Source organism: Salmo salar, chromosome ssa13, assembly GCF_905237065.1.
Source record: "Salmo salar chromosome ssa13, Ssal_v3.1, whole genome shotgun sequence".
NCBI classification, from domain to species: Eukaryota; Metazoa; Chordata; class Actinopteri; order Salmoniformes; family Salmonidae; genus Salmo; species Salmo salar.
Window position 1 is genome coordinate 41,812,808 of NC_059454.1, and position 19,147 is coordinate 41,831,954.

Genomic DNA, 19,147 nt, shown 5'->3' on the forward strand with positions numbered 1-19,147 from the left:
CTGGTGGCCACACCAGATACTGACTGTTACTTTTGATTTTGACCCCCCCCCCCTTTTGTTCAGAGACACATTATTCCATTTCTGCTAGACACATGTCTGTGGAACTTGTTCAGTTTATGTCTCAGTTGTTGAATCTTGTTATGTTCATACAAATATTTCCACATGATAAGTTTGCTGAAAATGAACGCAGTTGACAGTGAGAGGACGTTTATTTTTTTGTGCGGAGTTTATTTAGCCTACATTATATTTTTGTTCTCGTTTAGCGTGACCCTTTTTGTTTCCAGTGTAACGTCCACACCCGTCTTTCTTAACCTTTTGACCTTGTCCTTCTCTCTTCCAGGGGCCCCTACATGTCGCTGTCTGAAGGGCTTCACGGGGCCCCAGTGTAACCTGCACACCTGTCAGGACTACTGTCACAATGGAGGCAACTGCACCGTATCCCAGGGCAACCAGCCCATCTGCCACTGTCTGCTTGAGTACCTGGGAGACCAGTGTCAATACAGTGAGTGTATAATCTAGAATAATCTAAAATGGGTTAGTAAAAAGGTTAATTTACCCAACCATGTGCACCACTTCCAAGTCAAGTGGATGTAGAGCTTTTCAGCTTTGTATCAGCCTGGTATAACAGTGTAACCAAAGTTATAGTTCCTGGGTTTTCATCTGGTTCTGTCATTCGTCTGATTTTTAATTCTTTATTTTGAAGCAATTCAGCAATAACCGGTCTTCAATCCACTTCTTAATGCAATGCTTAGTCCCTAATCAGAAATGGCTCTGAAGGAGAGCATTCACTGTGTGACTGTAAGCTTCTCACCCCCCCAGGTAAATGTGAGGATTACTGTAAGAATGAGGGGATGTGTCTGCAGACGGCCAATGCCACCAAGCTGTGTCGCTGTCCCCCTCAGTTCCACGGACAGCTATGTGAGCTGGACAAGTGCCAGTACTGCGGACCCAACGGCAAGTGTCTGCCCAAAACCTCAGGAGAGGTCATGTGCCGGTAGGAGTGCACGCTGCGTACACACGCGCGCACACACACACACTGTTCAGTCCGTTCACGCTCACAGATGCGCACACACACACCTACACACACATTCTGCTCAGTCCCAGTTTGTTTTATTTTAATATTAGAGTTTTCCTAAATAAATAAAAAATGTCTAGTGTTTGTTGACTCTCTCTCTCTCTCCTTGTCTCTGTGTACCTGTCTCTGTCCAGCTGTCCTAACGGTCAAACCAATCACAGCTGCTACACCTGTCTAGATTTCTGCACCAATGGACTCTGCTCTATCGAACCACGCACACTACTGCCCCAGTGCAAGTAAGAGGCCGATCCCGATCACACACACACACGTATTTAGGCGTCTCTGTAACCTGTGTGACGTGTATTTAGGCGTCTCTCTGTAACCTGTGTGACGTGTATTTAGGCGTCTCTCTGTAACCTGTGTGACGTGTATTTAGGCGTCTCTGTAACCTGTGTGACGTGTATTTAGGCGTCTCTCTGTAACCTGTGTGACGTGTATTTAGGCGTCTCTCTGTAACCTGTGTGACGTGTATTTAGGCGTCTCTCTGTAACCTGTGTGACGTGTATTTAGGCGTCTCTCTGTAACCTGTGTGACGTGTATTTAGGCGTCTCTCTGTAACCTGTGTGACGTGTATTTAGGCGTCTCTCTGTAACCTGTGTGACGTGTATTTAGGCGTCTCTCTGTAACCTGTGTGACGTGTATTTAGGCGTCTCTCTGTAACCTGTGTAACCTGTATTTAGGCGTCTCTCTGTAACCTGTGTGACGTGTATTTAGGCGTCTCTCTGTAACCTGTGTGACGTGTATTTAGGCGTCTCTCTGTAACCTGTGTGACGTGTATTTAGGCGTCTCTCTGTAACCTGTGTGACGTGTATTTAGGCGTCTCTCTGTAACCTGTGTGACGTGTATTAGGGCGTCTCTCTGTAACCTGTGTGACGTGTATTTAGGCATCTCTCTAACCTGTGTGACGTGTATTTAGGCGTCTCTCTGTAACCTGTGTGACGTGTATTTAGGCGTCTCTCTGTAACCTGTGTGACGTGTATTTAGGCGTCTCTCTGTAACCTGTGTGACGTGTATTTAGGCGTCTCTCTGTGACCTGTGTGACGTGTATTTAGGCGTCTCTCTGTGACCTGTGTGACGTGTATTTAGGCGTCTCTCTGTGACCTGTGTGACGTGTATTTAGGCGTCTCTCTGTGACCTGTGTGACGTGTATTTAGGCGTCTCTCTGTGACCTGTGTGACGTGTATTTAGGCGTCTCTCTGTGACCTGTGTGACGTGTATTTAGGCGTCTCTCTGTGACCTGTGTGACGTGTATTTAGGCGTCTCTCTGTGACCTGTGTGACGTGTATTTAGGCGTCTCTCTGTGACCTGTGTGACGTGTATTTAGGGCGTCTCTCTGTGACCTGTGTGACGTGTATTTAGGCGTCTCTCTGTGACCTGTGTGACGTGTATTTAGGCGTCTCTCTGTGACCTGTGTGACGTGTATTTAGGGCGTCTCTCTGTGACCTGTGTGACGTGTATTTAGGGCGTCTCTCTGTGACCTGTGTGACGTGTATTTAGGCGTCTCTCTGTGACCTGTGTGACGTGTATTTAGGCGTCTCTCTGTGACCTGTGTGACGTGTATTTAGGCGTCTCTCTGTGACCTGTGTGACGTGTATTTAGGTGTCTCTCTGTGACCTGTGTGACGTGTATTTAGGCGTCTCTCTGTGACCTGTGTGACGTGTATTTAGGCGTCTCTCTGTGACCTGTGTGACGTGTATTTAGGCGTCTCTCTGTGACCTGTGTGACGTGTATTTAGGCGTCTCTGTGACCTGTGTGACGTGTATTTAGGCGTCTCTCTGTAACCTGTGTGACGTGTATTTAGGCGTCTCTCTGTGACCTGTGTGACGTGTATTTAGGCGTCTCTCTGTGACCTGTGTGACGTGTATTTAGGCGTCTCTCTGTGACCTGTGTGACGTGTATTTAGGCGTCTCTCTGTGACCTGTGTGACGTGTATTTAGGCGTCTCTCTGTGACCTGTGTGACGTGTATTTAGGCGTCTCTCTGTGACCTGTGTGACGTGTATTTAGGCGTCTCTCTGTGACCTGTGTGACGTGTATTTAGGCGTCTCTCTGTGACCTGTGTGACGTGTATTTAGGCGTCTCTCTGTAACCTGTGTGACGTGTATTTAGGCGTCTCTCTGTAACCTGTGTGACGTGTATTTAGGCGTCTCTCTGTAACCTGTGTGACGTGTATTTAGGCGTCTCTCTGTAACCTGTGTGACGTGTATTTAGGCGTCTCTCTGTAACCTGTGTGACGTGTATTAGGGCGTCTCTCTGTAACCTGTGTGACGTGTATTAGGGCGTCTCTCTAACCTGTGTGACGTGTATTTAGGCGTCTCTCTGTAACCTGTGTGACGTGTATTTAGGCGTCTCTCTGTGACCTGTGTGACGTGTATTTAGGCGTCTCTCTGTGACCTGTGTGACGTGTATTTAGGTGTCTCTCTGTGACCTGTGTGACGTGTATTTAGGCGTCTCTCTGTGACCTGTGTGACGTGTATTTAGGCGTCTCTCTGTGACCTGTGTGACGTGTATTTAGGCGTCTCTCTGTGACCTGTGTGACGTGTATTTAGGGCGTCTCTCTGTGACCTGTGTGACGTGTATTTAGGGCGTCTCTCTGTGACCTGTGTGACGTGTATTTAGGGCGTCTCTCTGTGACCTGTGTGACGTGTATTTAGGGCGTCTCTCTGTGACCTGTGTGACGTGTATTTAGGGCGTCTCTCTGTGACCTGTGTGACGTGTATTTAGGCGTCTCTCTGTGACCTGTGTGACGTGTATTTAGGCGTCTCTCTGTGACCTGTGTGACGTGTATTTAGGCGTCTCTCTGTGACCTGTGTGACGTGTATTTAGGCGTCACTCTAACCTGTGTGACGTGTATTTAGGCGTCTCTCTGTAACCTGTGTGACGTGTATTTAGGCGTCTCTCTGTAACCTGTGTGACGTGTATTTAGGCGTCTCTCTGTAACCTGTGTGACGTGTATTTAGGCGTCTCTCTGTAACCTGTGTGACGTGTATTTATTTAGGTGTCCTATAGAATGGAGTGGGTATCGATGTGAAGTCATTGCCTCGCCGGTGGATTCTCCTGTCTCCAGTGGAAGTACGTTACTTTAGTCTCTCTAGTGTCAGTGAAACACATGTTATAACTACAGGCATGATTCTAACACAATACATGTTATAACCTGTCCGTCTCATTGGCCAACGGGTTGCATATACTCTGTTCTCATTGGTGTCCGTGTTGCTCTCTCTGCAGGTTCTGCCTCCATAGTCATCCCAGTGCTGCTGCTGTTGTTACTGGTGCTGCTGGTCGTCGGCGCCATCTTGTGGTACAAGAGGAGAATGCGTGGGTGAGTAGTGTAGATCAGGTGTTCCCAAACTCTTTCACTCAGGCCCCCCTTCCAGCATTGGGGGAACATCCCGCGCTCCACGTCTATTTCTATGGGCACAAGCACTGTTCACGACACAAACTGTTCAAAAACACAAACTGTTCACGACACAAACTGTTCAAAAACACAAACTGTTCAAAAACACAAACTGTTCACCACGACACAAACTGTTCACCACGACACAAACTGTTCACCACGACACAAACTGTTCACCACGACACAAACTGTTCACCACGACACAAACTGTTCACCACGACACAAACTGTTCACCACGACACAAACTGTTCACCACGACACAAACTGTTCACCACGACACAAACTGTTCACAACCCTTTTGTTGGCCGATACTTTTTTGTTTGTTGTTGCAGGTTTTAAAGCATATTTCCTGCAATTGTACACATTTTGTCATGAGGTGCAGAGAAAATATAGTGTTTTTTAAGCAAATGTTCTAGCAATTCTGTACATTTTTCCATTTCTAATGTGTATGCTTGTGGTATTTGAGTGACTCAAATATTACAACAAAATCTATGGGCTAAAGAAACCTAGCTTAATAAACGTTAGCTGGGATGGGCTAGTTGATCTGCACATTTCTGACAAGTTATAAATAGCTCTCTAAGGTCTGCAATGACTGACATGACAAGAGGATTCTACCAGTACGTTCTACTAACTGAGTCGTCGTCGTCCCCCATTTTTTTTTGGGGGGGGGTGACTACAGAAGTAGACAACCATTGTGTTGAGACTGGGTGTGAGGGCTCCCACTCATTTGGACAAACTCGAATCTCTTTTCCACCTTTCATCTGTACCTCCCACCATCACGCTCCCTCTTTATCTCTCTCTTCTCGCTCTCTTCTCTCTCTTTCTAGGTCTGTATGGCCGGGCAAACGCTCCCGACGTTCTCGGTAACTTAATAGGGTCATGTCTGTCACCTGTCTCGCCCCCCCCCCCCTCCAGATCCTCCCCCTTCTCCATCTCCCCAATGCCTCATCTAAGCCACCATCTTGTCTGTCGGCCCAGTGACAGTCCTCCATTTTGCTTGTCTCGCTGTAGTAGTCGGTCTGTCTGTCCCTGCCTCCTCTCTTGTTCAGGACAGGGTTTCCCACCCAGGGACGCAGGGGTGTATTGACAGATAGATTGACTGGTTCTTCCTTACCCATCCATACCTTTCCCTATCTACGTGTGTAAATACATGTGTCTATCAGTGATGCTTCTGTGCCTGCATTGTGGCAGTGGAACATTTGCATTGTAGAAAATCCAGCATTCACCAGGATAGGCGCTGGATGTGTCCAAATGGCTTTTGAAAAAAGCTCATTTGTTTTGTCAATTTCCCGTGATTCTGTGCTGCCTTGACTGTGTGGGAGCGTTTTCCTGTACTGTACGTGTAGCTGGTGTGGCATGTTGGATTTCTCTCCTGTCAGTGGCTTGATTCAAGGCTCTCGGTACTTTCAGCGTGTGCTCCTGTGTTGTGGCTACGTCTCCGCTACTGTTAGTGTTGAGAAGAAACAAACTCGCTGTGTGTGTCCACAGTGCCAAGGGCTTCCAGCACCACAGGATGACCAACGGGGCCATGAACGTGGAAATAGGAAACCCAGCCTATAAGATCTACGAAGGGGAGCCGGACGATGATGCAGGGGAACTCCTGGATTCGGACTTCGCTTTAGATCCAGACAAGGTAACACCCACGTTCCCTTATCTTCACACGTGACCCATCTTAAATAGGTAACACTTGTTTTAACACTCAGGTTTGTCGTTTTGATACTTGTTTTTTAACACTGCAGCACTTCTTAACTCATAGGAGTGAATTTGGCATTGACACCATTTAAAACCTTTTTCTGCACTCCATGATACTCTGCCTCTAGACTACTGGATGGCAATGAAACGTAATTTAGGTCCCTTGTATGCTCTTTGTCCAAACATTATTTCTGCGTTCCCTCCCTGCAGCCCACCAACTTCACCAACCCGGTGTACGCCACCCTGTACATGGGAGCCCACAACAGCCGCAACTCTTTAGCTAGTACAGACGAGAAGAAAGAGTTGCTGTCACAGGTGGACGATGGGGAGGACGAGGACGTGAGTGACCCGCTGGCCTAGGGGTCAGAGGTCAGGCATGACCGAGCCAAGTTTAGACCACGCCCGCAAAGAGACAAACGCTGATCTTATGCCTTTTTACCAATCGAGAAAAGAAAAGCAACAGAAACAGAAAAGAAAGCGAGAACACTGTATAAAATGAAGGAGTACTTTTGTATGTGATTGCAGTATTATATTTTGTTCTTTTGACAAAAAAGAGAAAAAAAAAGAACATTCCTCTGTTCAGAAAAAGGAAGAACCATTTTGTAGACAGATTTATTCATTCAACTCTCTCGTTTTAAAATGTTGCTCACCTCCATCCTCCCTCGCTACTCTCCCTCCCCCCTTCATCCATATAGCCACTACCTCTGTGCAAAGGTGTAGAGCAAAACAAACAGCAGTGGAACAATTTTCAGTTTTTATTTTTGTATGAATTGTATAGGGGGAAAAAAACATTGTTCCATTTCAGAGAAGTGCTTGTTGTTTGTGAAAGATGTGGAGAAAAGGGGGGGGGGTCCAAGTTCAATACTCAGTCAGTTCCGAATGCCAATTGATGCTGGTTTGGTCTATGCTGGAGGTGCAGAGTCCACATGGCAGTTAGTCAGCGTCACACATACTAATGTCCATTCAGTTGAGTGATTGTCTTTTACCTCCTTGCACAGACTAAAAGTGAAATATATTTACACACGCATATATATATATATAACCCTATTAACAAAGTGTCTTGACAATATACCCAGGAATACAAAACATCAAATAACATATAGCAGTCTGTCTGTACTATGTTTTACCACCTTTTTCTGTTTTGATCTTGAAGAAATGAACGGATGATTTTTGGTTAATGAGTGAAAGTCAATGGTTAATGGAGTGTGTAATGTGTTGGAGGAATATGATTGTATTGAAGCAGACATTCCAGGATGACAATTCCGAGGAAGTAACTGAGGATGTCTTTGGGTTACGAGAGGACATGTTTTGGGGGTAACACCGAATGTGTTTTGGGGGGGCCCTTGATGTGACCGGTGATACATATTGGGGCCCCAGAGGGTTCATGGACCAGCTCAGTGACTGTTTATTCCAGTATCAACTGTAACGTTCATCCTGGAAATAGGCAGTTTGGCACCAAGAATGCCTCTGTGAATACCTGCCATTGCTGAAACAAACCATTGTATAACAACAAGCTGAACATGCTTTTGTCTTTGTCGGTGATAGTAAACATACTTTCAGGAGAGACCTGTTGTTTTTATGGTACTTCAGTGGGAATTTATAACAACAATGCTGTGTTTTTTGTTTTGAATGTATGTAATAATTCCGGTTTCTGCTCATTGTAAGTGCATTCCTCGGGAGGTTCGGACTATTAGCCTCCTGATTAGCGTCCCCTGTTGATTCCCCCTCTGCCTTGCTGCTAACGCTAGCTAGCCGTCTGTCGGCTCGTCTGTCTGTCGGCTCGTTCGTCTAACCATCTGTCAGCCAGCCCTGTCTGTCTGCCTGCCTGTTTTGTCTGTCTGCCTGCCTGCCTGTCTGTCATTGGTCCAGGCTCAGTCTCAGCCAATCACGCGCTGCTGAACATGCTGCTTGGAGGTGATCAGCCATAACTGCCATACTATATTACAGATTACACTGCATGCAAATCACAACACGCACACACACACGCATATACAAACCCTATAGCAAACTGTTCTAGCTTAACCATCACTTTTATTAACAGTATGCACTATCATTTGGATTTTAATAACATTTCTGCTCTGTTACATTTTTATTTGAATAATGTAAATTAGGAACAATCGGTTTTAATTTTGACAAACATTTCAGCAAAACAACCCCACACATGGATTGTTGTTGCTCTGTTTCGGTTAGTTATGATTTTATTTCTTTTTGATATCAGAAATTAAATGGATTTTTATAGTAGAAATGCATTGTGGATCTGACTTTCATTTGGTGTGAAAAATGAGTGAGCGAGCATGAAAGGAGAGGGAGAGAGCAAGAGAAAGGAGACCGAGAGTGAGAGACAGCAGAGATTTTCAATTGTGAGTCACATTGTCATTTTGTTTATTAAGGGGGGGGGGTCATCTTTTGGACAACACGCATCAAATATCAGGCACTATTTAATTTCATCCTTACGACAGAAAAGCACAAGTAAAAGGCTTCTATTCGTTGATTTTACATCAAATGTAAATGCATGTAAAAAATATCTGCTATAGAAGTAGTGTCTCATACAACATTAAGGCAATGTAAGTAGTGTAAATATGCACTGTCCCTTTTGTGGTAATGCCATATTGAAACACAGATTGTAAATCTGAGTGCACAATCATTGTGCTTGCTTTATGGCTATTAAGGGGGAAATTGTTCATCATTACAATTCTAAAACTTGATGCGAAGAGAGCATAAAGAACATGGTTAGACTCAGCAATACATTCTTTATCTACCGACAAATGCATGACCGTATTGACGGAAACGCTGGATATCTTGGCTTAATCGGACTGACCTCAAAAGGGCTCTATTCAACCCGTGTCTCAGAAGTTCAGCGTGATTTGAAGTTTAAAGGCAAAGTTCCGGCGTTTGCGCCGACTGCATTCACTGTAAACGCTGCATATGTCGGCTCAGTCGGAAATTACCTTTCTATCCCCCAATCTGTAACGCTCCAGCGATCCAGTTTTTGAATAGAGCCCTAAATGTCAACCGCTCTATAAGGCGGATTGGAATGAATCCTGGCCTAAGTGGTAAGACTGAAGTGGTGATTGGACTGTAGGTCATAAAGATAAAAGTAATAGAAAGTAAATACATGGAATGTTTTTACCCACTCATCAAATGATTTCAAAGACACTTGGCCTAAACTAATTTAGATTACAGTGCTGAGAAGCAACCTTTAAATACTGTATAGTGATTAAGGCTGGAATTCTGATTCCAAACCATTGCATATGATTCTTTTTAGTTTTAGTTTTGTTTTTGAAGGTAATGTTATCAAACAAATGCAATAAAAAATAAAATATTTAACATCTAAAGATACAAATTATAGCTGAGTTACAGAAATAATACTGTCTAAACAAAAAGGCACTTATTCGTTCTCAAAATAAGACATGAGAGCAGAGGAAGTTTGGTTTGGCTAGCTTGTACAGAAACATCTCCAAAGATTAAAGGTCTCTAACGATAATCTTCAATCGTTCTTTAATCTGTGGACAGAGCCCTTCTGTGATGGCAAAACCCTGGGCCATATTCATTAGGGCACACAAAGCGTTTTGCCACGGAAAACAAAAATAAGCGTTTCTTATTGGTCAAGTCCAGCTAGTCCCTCCCTGTTTCAGTCTGTTTTCTTTCGTTTTGGGGCCTTATGAAAACAACCCTGTTCTCTTTGAAGTGGAAATCCCAGCAGTAGAGTCAACACATGCTGTCATTTTATACAACCGACCGACTGTCTCCCATCCTCAACTTGCACGGAGGAAATCCACATTCATGGAAATAAGATCCACGTTGGCAGGCACTTGGCAGGAGGCACTTGAGGTTCCATGTCCACATTATGCAGTTGCAGTGTCCTTCCTTCCTGCTTGTGTGAGGCGAGCCACCCCTTTAAGGGCTCAACTCACCATACTCTTCTTCTTTGGACTCTCTGCCCAGTCCTGTTCTTAATGCCAACACTGGCAATCGCTGTAGTCCTCTATTTTCTGTGTGTGTGCCTTTGTGCATGCGGTGTGTGTTTGCAGTGGGAGAGGGGGTAGGCTAACCCACCTGATGTCTGTGCTTATACCTGCTTGTTGAGAGATCGTGTCCATATAGGATCTCCATAAATAAATAAATACCCCCGTAAAACTTGGGCCATTGGTTCAGTCCGGTCCGGCTTTCAGTCTCTGATCTGCAGGGAGATGCAGCCTCGGGTGGGTGAGACCACCGGGACACAGGTGGGGAAGGGGGGAGGTTATAAAGGGAATGGGGGGTAAATGAGGAGGAACGAGTGGTTTGTTTAGGGTCTCTTCCAGCCGCTCCGGATCAGCGCGTCATGCCGCAGGAAAGGCTGGCTGCGGAGATCTGTGAGTGGGTGAGGGAGGGGGAGAGAGGGGTCACTCAGGTTAACAGGGAAGTCAAACTGCTCCAGTGGCGTCATGCTCATGTTTGAGGTTGTTGATGAAGGAACTTCTATTTGCAGTGCTTATCCTAACAGTATATTTCTGCAAGTAGAGTGCCAATTATGTTTCACATTTTCCAATTTTACTTATATGTTGTCAAATGGGTAGCCAAATGAAAGTGGATATCCGTTAACCAATAGCCTTGCATTGTCAACTTAAAACTGACAGGGAAATATGGATCTGTCAATCCAAAGCTATGGGGGTATAGTTATTCAAATAAATCACAATCTCAACAACCTAACTAGGGAACAAAATAATAATCAAACGTTAAAATAATATCACAGTTGTGGCAGTCAACGAGCTCTGTGAGATACTATGCTAAAGACACTAAATATTTATCTGCAATGTGTGTTATGTAGCCCTTTATAATGGTGTTCAAATAGTATTACCAATGCTTCTGTATATTTTTCTGTGTGTGTGTGTGTGTGTGTGTGTATGTATGTGTATATATATATATATATATATACTGCTCAAAAAAATAAAGGGAACACTTAAACAACACATCCTAGATCTGAATGAAATAAATAATCTTATTAAATGCTTTTTTCTTTACATAGTTGAATGTGTTGACAACAAAATCACACAAAAATAATCAATGGAAATCCAATTTATCAACCCATGGAGGTCTGGATTTGGAATCACACTCAAAATTAAAGTGGAAAACCACACTACAGGCTGATCCAACTTTGATGTAATGTCCTTAAAACAAGTCAAAATGAGGCTCAGTAGTGTGTGGCCTCCACGTGCCTGTATGACCTCCCTACAATGCCTGGGCATGCTCCTGATGAGGTGGCGGATGGTCTCCTGAGGGATCTCCTCCCAGACCTGGACTAAAGCATCCGCCAACTCCTGGACAGTCTGTGGTGCAACATGGCGTTGGTGGATGGAGCGAGACATGATGTCCCAGATGTGCTCAATTGGATTCAGGTCTGGGGAACGGGCGGGCCAGTCCATGGCATCAATGCCTTCCTCTTGCAGGAACTGCTGACACACTCCAGCCACATGAGGTCTAGCATTGTCTTGCATTAGGAGGAACCCAGGGCCAACCGCACCAGCATATGGTCTCACAAGGGGTCTGAGGATCTCATCTCGGTACCTAATGGCAGTCAGGCTACCTCTGGCAAGCACATGGAGGGCTGTGCGGCCCCCCAAAGAAATGCCACCCCACACCATGACTGACCCACCGCCAAACCGGTCATGCTGGAGGATGTTGCAGGCAGCAGAACTTTCTCCACGGCGTCTCCAGACTCTGTCATGTCTGTCACATGTGCTCAGTGTGAAGCTGCTTTCATCTGTGAAGAGCACAGGGTGCCAGTGGCGAATTTGCCAATCTTGGTGTTCTCTGGCAAATACCAAACGTCCTGCACGGTGTTGGGCTGTAAGCACAACCCCCACCTGTGGACGTCGGGCCCTCATACCACCCTCATGGAGTCTGTTTCTGACCGTTTCAGCAGACACATGCACATTTGTGGCCTGCTGGAGGTCATTTTGCAGGGCTCTGGCAGTGCTTCTCCTGCTCCTCCTTGCACAAAGGCGGAGGTAGCGGTCCTGCTGCTGGGTTGTTGCCCTCCTACGGCCTCCTCCACGTCTCCTGATGTACTGGCCTGTCTCCTGGTAGCGCCTCCATGCTCTGGACACTACGCTGACAGACACAGCAAACCTTCTTGCCACAGCACGCATTGATGTGCCATCCTGGATGAGCTGCACTACCTGAGCCACTTGTGTGGGTTGTAGACTCCGTCTCATGCTACCACTAGAGTGAAAGCACCGCCAGCATTCAAAAGTGACCAAAACATCAGCCAGGAAGCATAGGAACTGAGAAGTGGTCTGTGGTCCCCACCTGCAGAACCACACCTTTATTGGGGGTGTCTTGCTAATTGCCTATAATTTCCACCTGTTGTCTATTCCATTTGCACAACAGCATGTGAAATGTGTCAGTCAGTGTTGCTTCCTAAGTGGACAGTTTGATTTCACAGAAGTGTGATTGACTTGGAGTTACATTGTGTTGTTTAAGTGTTCCCTTTATTTTTTTGAGCAGTGTATATATCTCCTTTTGTCAGAATATGATGGTGTTTGTGTGGATGTGCAGGGTGCTCAACAGAGCTCGTTGACCATTGAGCTGCTCAGCACACCGCAAGTCACAGTTAACAGGGCAAAACAGGACGTTGAGACATGACATCAACAGGTGACAGACTGGTGAGTGGTGGATGGACAGAACACTGGACACAGCATGCAACATGGAAGAAAGAGGTGAGTGAGGTGGTGATGGAGGGACCTGAGTAGAATGGTGGATGAAATAGTCTTATCTTGAGAGGTATACTGTTTGACTTGCCTAGTTAAATAAAGGTTAAATATAATACATGAATAAAAATGGAAACGAGACCGGATATGTGCTCTTCTGCTGGCTCTTTGGGAAAGGGAGTTGGTCTGTTTGAAATGCTGAGGGGGTTGTAAACCGCTATATAAATTTCAAAGCAATGTAGGCTCAGCTGCATGTTTCTTACTGTTCTACAGTAAAGCATATCTGACTGTTGTAAAGCATAGCATATCTTACTGCTGTACAGTAAAGCAGGTCTTGCTGTTATAATGAATCTGAAGTGCTGGGTTGGCTCAAGCAGCTGACATGACTGTAGCAGCACCATATACTGTGTAGCTAGCAGCACAGAGGGGCCACAGTACAAGCAGGGCCAAAGCAGACAGGCCAGGCTTCAGGCTACCTTCCTTACCCTGCAGCGTTTAGGAGTGGCATATACTGTTATTTATCTTCTGTTCAGCTGTTCAGAGGGGTAGAATGAAGGAAAAAAAGAGTGATGGTTGAGGAAAGGTTGTTACCAGGTTAGAGAGAAACCAAACCAACCACATTAGTTAGTTTCATGGAACAACAATGCATTGTTTGGTTAACAAGATCGGTTTTATAGCCAAACTTCTTAATACTGTATTTTTTTTGGTTAAATACATCTCAGAAAGTATAAAACCTGAAAGAACTGATATCTTATACATAATGTAGCTTTCCATACTCATGCTATTATGATACAGTAAATGCAACTTGATTATATGATTATATTTCGTACTACACTGAACAAAAATATAAACGCAACATGTAAAGTGTTGGTCCCATGTTTCATGAGCTGAAATAAAAGATCCCAGAAATGTTCCATACGCACAAAAAGCGTATTTCTCTCATATTTTGTGCACAAATTTGTTTACATCCCTGTAATTGAGCATTTCTCATTTGCCAAGATAATCCATCCACCTGACAGGTGTGGCATATCAAGAAGCCGATTTAAACGGCATGATCATTACACAGGTGAACCTTGTGCTGGGGGCAATAAAAGGCCACTAAAATGTGCAGTTTTGTCACAACACAATGCCACAGATGTTTTGAGGGAGTGTGCAATTGGCATGCTGACTGCAGGAATGTCCACCAGAGCTGTTGCCAGAAAATGTCATGTTAATTTCTCTACCAGAATGTCGTTTTAGAGAATTTGGCAGAACGTCCAATCGGCCTCATAACTGCAGACCATATGTAACCATGCCAGCCCAGGACCTCAACATCCCGCTTCTTCACCTGCGGGATCATATGAGACCAGCCACCCGGACAGCAGACGAAACTGTGGGTTTGCACAACTGAAGAATTTCTGCACAAACTGTCTCAGGGAAGCTCATCTGCGTGCTCGTCATCCTCACCAGGGTCTTGACTTGACTGCAGTTTGGCATCGTAAGCGACTTCAGTGGGCAAATGCTCATCTTCGATGTACGCTGACACGCTGGAGAAGTGTGCTCTTCACAGATTAATCCCAGTTTCAATTGTACCGGGCAGAAGGCAGACAGCGTGTATGGCATCGTGTGGGCGAGAGGTTTGCTGACGTCAATGTTGTGAACAGCGTGGGGTTATGGTATGGGCAGGCAGAAGTTAGACAAATGCACAGAGATACCGTGACGAGATCTTGAGGCCCATTGTCGTGCCATTCATCCGCTGCCATCACCTCATCCGCCCCCATGTCACAAGGATCTTCACACAATTCCTGGAAGCTGAAAATATCCCAGTTCTTCCATGGCCTGCGTACTCACCAGACATATCACCCATTGAGCATGTTTGGGATGCTTTGGATCGATGTGTGCGACAGCGTGTTCCAGTTCCCGCCAATATCCAGCAACTTTGCACAGCCATTGAAGAGGAGTGGGACAACATTCCACAGGCCACAATCAACAGCCTGATCAACTCTATGTGAAGGAGATGTGCCATGCTGCATGAGGCAAACGGTGGTCACACCAGATACTGACTGGTTTTATGATCCACACCCACACTTTTTTTTTTTTTAAGGTACAGTATCTGTGACCAACCGATACATATCTGTATTCCCAGTCATGTGACATCTACAGATTAGGACCTAATTCATTTATTTCAACTGACTGATTTCCTTATGAACTGTGACTCAGAAAAATTGTTGCATGTTGCGTTTTTATATTTTTGTTCAGTGTAAATAATCATATATTCCCATTGCAACATTAGTCTGTGGTTCAGTAGGAATATCTAAATATCAGGTTCAGTCATTCAGAGGTTTGGCTGTCTGACTTCTATCCTGTTAATTCAGGTAGAAGTCCTTTGAGGTAGACAGAAGACACACTTGCCACCAATAAGAGTCAAAGGCCGGGATTCAAGCAAACCGCAGACTGGCCTAAATTAGTAAAGGGGGGGAGGAGTAATCTTGGGGAGTGACGAGGTGGTCATGCTGCATGCAGAGTGGTCAGGCAAGGGAGTGGGGCGGGGTAACGAGGAGAGGACACCTGTTCTGGACAACCTTGGCATTAGGGGGGAGGAACTGTAGGGGCTAGCAGTTGGAGTCGTCACAGAGCTGTGCCTCACAGAAGAACCGTGAGCTTCGTTTAGCAGTACGGGCTGTGAAGGGGACGCTCTTCAGCACTGAGGGGGGGAGGAGGGGAGAAAACGTCACACCTGAGACAGAGGAACCTGTACTGTTACTGTACTGTTGTACACCCCCCACCCCCCCATCTTCCGTCAGCTTGGTACAGTCTAGAACGGCACTGGCACTCCTCAAGCTGCTTCAACTGTACTGTAACTGTTATATCTGTATATACAGTATACCAGCTCTCTCTGTGCCACACCCCGCTGTATTGGAGTACTGGAGGACCAGACTACACTAATGTGAGTCTTCCAGCCCTCGAAAGGTCTTTGGGTGCATCTGAAATGCACCATATTCCCTATGTAGTGCACTACTTAAGACCAGTAGTGCACTACAGGGAATAAAGTGCTATTTGAGACGCGCGCTATGTCCAAGATGACAGGGCTATACTGTATGTAGAGTAACGGAGATGACGCAAGTGTTGTGAAGGACCAGTAGTGGGGAGGAAGCATTATTAGCATATTATTAACATTAATCATTTAGATTTCACTGTAGATGCTGATTAATGAGAGTTAAGTTAGAAACTGTCCTGAGTTTGCACCTCCCACGAAACAGGGCATCGGGATACGGTGGCATTTTTGATCTATTGGGACACGGAGCACAGCCAATGGCTTGACTACATGCCTTCTCTACTCTGTAATAACGAGACAGTACTAATCTAGATAACTAGCAGGCCACAAAAACAAACTTCTGGGACGTTCAGAACTGGAATCTGCTGGTGTCTAGCTGCTGTATAGCCTCTAGCAGTGGTGTCTGAACCACGTAACAGAGTGCTCCTCCAGCCGAGCAGTTGAGGACCACAGTGATCTTAGCCTGGCCCCGGCCTCTGCCCCTAGGACTGCTGGGGCTTGGACCAGGAGACCTGGGGCCTGGCTGGGGGCTGCGTGGCTGCCTGCGTGGCTGCATGTCGAGCCCACCTGTGATGATATCCTCGATGGTGCCGTCCTTCCCCTCGTAGACGGGCCGGTGGTCCTTAGCCTGGCGTTTACGCAGCTCTGAGATCAGCTCCTGTTGCTGCTGCCTCTTCTTCACTACCTGGACCTAGGAGAGAGGGGAGGAAGGATCAAATCCTGCCTAGGTCCCCCAAATAGCTTGAGCTGCGCATGGATCATTTCAATCATACAAAATGCATGAACTCCTTATTGGAAGTGTGAGAAATACATTGAGGAAATATAAGGTTCTGTTGATAGCATAATTATACACAATTTAGTCTACATTCTACATCTAGACTCTCTAGAGTCTAGTGACTATTATAATCCTCCTGGCTTTTTAGGCCTTGTCAGTCAAGGCTAGGGAGACTTCTAGTACTGTACCTTGGGGTCGTGTTGCTTGGCCTCCTGAGCCAGTAATTTCTCTCTCATGGCTTCCTCCTGCTTTTTCCTCTGCTCATTGTCCACCACCGCATCCTGTAGGGAGGAGAACACAAAATGGACGCCACTCAGGGAAATGAGACATCAATTCGATACAAATCAAGACACTGGCTAAGCCAAGCTATGGAAATATATCTATTTTACAATAGAAGAAATGGTTTTGGGTGTTGAGAAAACACACCTTCACGTAGCTAAACAGTCAGCAACATACATTTGCTACAGTAAATGTCTCTCTCTGTTTCCCCTCTCTGTTTCTCTCTCTCTCTCACACACACAGAAACGCATGCAAGCGCACAGATCCTGCAGATCCACACATCCTTGTAGAGAACAATCTCAGGAAGGTGTCTGTGTGGCAGGGCCGTCTGTCCTTCCGGGGGGAGCAGAGGCAGGGCGGGGCCCTCGGTCCGGGGGTCAAGCAGGGGGAAAGGAAGCGGGAGACCGGACCCAGTCTAAACACCACAGCTGTGGCTCTGAAGGCAGACCCAGCTGGCCCATCCTGTTATTAGACCTGTGACTCCAGTCCACACCCTGTCCTGTGGCACACAGACAGCTCTGCTCTGCTCTTAGAGGCAGCAGGGCAACACCCAGACTAACCAAAGGTTAGGCTAACTCCTGTAGGACAGAGAGCAATCTCCACCTAAACATGGTCCTGTGTGGCTTAGTTGGTAAGAGTGTGATCCCCTACAGGGATCTCACATGCATAATAAATATATGCACTCGCTTTACTGTAACGACGTTTGCTATGTGGCATATTATATACATGTACAGAGGTAAAGATACGTGTTAGAACTGTGCTGCTTGGTCCTCCCTTACCTTGTAAGCTCTGATGAATCGCACAAACACAGGGAAGAACACAGACGGAGGAGTCGTCTTGGAACTCTCCCCAAAATAGTTCACCACATTGTTGAAGGCTTCCTAGAAAATGAACAGGGGAGACAGAAGTATAAAAGGCGGGACACAACATTTGTCAACATCGCCAACCTTTACAAAGCCTTTTGTTTGAGGTCAAGTGTTGTCCTGCATTGTTGTATCTTGGGCTTTTTGGCTTTTGTTGTGCTGCTTCTAGGGAGAGGTGTTGCGCCGTTACACTAAGTTGTGTTTTGTTTGGTTTTGACCCATTTTGTAGTTTTAGCAAGGCTATTTTCCCTGAAGAAAAATTCTGTGCTTGCATTAGTGGTTTTAGGGTAGTGGAAGACGTTTAGAAGTTTCCAGACTAGTATTGAACAATTGTGTTTGCAATTTTGATAGGATGTGTTTAGTTTACCTCCGCAGTCTTGGCGTCCTTCTGCAGTTTGTCAAGCTGAGTGTCGCTGGTCTGGAGGAAGCCCTTGAGAACAGAGTGGTCGTGGAGACTACACTCTCTCCTGATCAGATCCATCCCTTTACCCAGCTCCCGCACGTCCAGCAGCACATTCTCCAGAGACACTAGAGAGAGAGATGCACGCAGGCACACAAATATCAAGCCTCCTCATTTCTACTGTGCTTCACATGAACTGTCTTCATACAGTCAGAAGAGGAGTCCCAGTCCTGTCTCGTGAGGTCTATGTAGCTGTGTACTCACCTGCAGCAGCTTTGTCCACAAAGTGTAGTTCGTTGAAGAAGTTAGCCAGCTCTGGATACTTCTCCTTGACAACCACAGCTATGTAGTGGAGCAGAGTCATCTTCCTGTCTGTAGACTTGGTGTCCAGCAGCTGGGGGAGGAGATGAATGCATATCAGCCATCACTCTTGAAACAAGTGTATAATTGTAGCCTTGTATAACTAATATGGAGATTAAACTGAATACATGGCCAGAATACATATCAACCAAGGCCCTTCTCATTCTGGAGGAGTACATCTTCAAAAAAGCCTAGCCCCTTGTAACTAATATGAAGATACAGTCAACACTTGAGCTGCTGCTTGAGGACTTGCAGAGAGCAGCTCTCTAGAATGTTCTACTTTGTTTCGTACAGTACTCACCAGATCAAGACTTTGTAGCTTGAAGCCATACACAGAGCCTCTCTTGCTGCTGTTCATGTAGTTCCCCAGGGCTAAGATGATCTATGAGCGTAGAGAAAGCAAAGAATTACAATCTTGGCGCCATAAAAATGTGGCCAGGGTCACGAAAAAAAAACAACGGAGTTTTCCAAAATAGTTGTTGGCACTAAGAACCATTGCCTGAAACTGACACAGATGATTTTAGTGCTAAGAAACTCTTGGGGAAACTCACCACTGATTGCTAAAACTGAAACGACGCTTCTCAT

The 19,147-nt window shown here is 45.7% G+C and overlaps 2 protein-coding genes across 7 annotated transcripts in view; one reads left to right on the forward strand and one right to left on the reverse strand.

Moving 5' to 3' along the window:
- The window catches only part of LOC106567057 (low-density lipoprotein receptor-related protein 1), a 139,393-nt gene extending 130,989 nt beyond the window's left edge, over nt 1–8,404 (forward strand). For both annotated transcript variants that reach the window (XM_014135894.2, XM_014135895.2), the window contains exons 84-90: nt 341–502; nt 820–994; nt 1,210–1,311; nt 4,072–4,145; nt 4,299–4,392; nt 5,956–6,100; nt 6,370–8,404. In XM_014135894.2, the coding sequence (XP_013991369.1) occupies nt 341–502; nt 820–994; nt 1,210–1,311; nt 4,072–4,145; nt 4,299–4,392; nt 5,956–6,100; nt 6,370–6,519 (902 nt within the window). In that variant the 3' untranslated portion in view covers nt 6,520–8,404. The remainder of the gene's footprint in view (nt 1–340; nt 503–819; nt 995–1,209; nt 1,312–4,071; nt 4,146–4,298; nt 4,393–5,955; nt 6,101–6,369) is intronic.
- Nucleotides 8,405–8,517: 113 nt separating this feature from the next.
- Nucleotides 8,518–19,147, reverse strand: part of fmnl3 (formin-like 3) — a 48,757-nt gene continuing 38,127 nt past the window's right edge. For 2 of the 5 annotated variants that reach the window (XM_014135900.2, XM_014135896.2), the window contains 8 exons: nt 18,864–18,944; nt 18,467–18,596; nt 18,170–18,330; nt 17,719–17,820; nt 16,849–16,941; nt 16,453–16,576; nt 15,413–15,534; nt 8,518–10,512 (listed from right to left, as the gene is read on the reverse strand). In XM_014135900.2, coding sequence (XP_013991375.1) covers nt 15,443–15,534; nt 16,453–16,576; nt 16,849–16,941; nt 17,719–17,820; nt 18,170–18,330; nt 18,467–18,596; nt 18,864–18,944 — 783 coding nt within the window. In that variant the 3' untranslated portion in view covers nt 8,518–10,512; nt 15,413–15,442. Of the gene's footprint in view, nt 10,513–13,336; nt 13,385–15,398; nt 15,535–16,452; nt 16,577–16,848; nt 16,942–17,718; nt 17,821–18,169; nt 18,331–18,466; nt 18,597–18,863; nt 18,945–19,147 lie in introns of all 5 variants that reach the window. The other 3 variants (XM_014135899.2, XM_014135897.2, XM_014135898.2) reach the window with 3 other exon arrangements.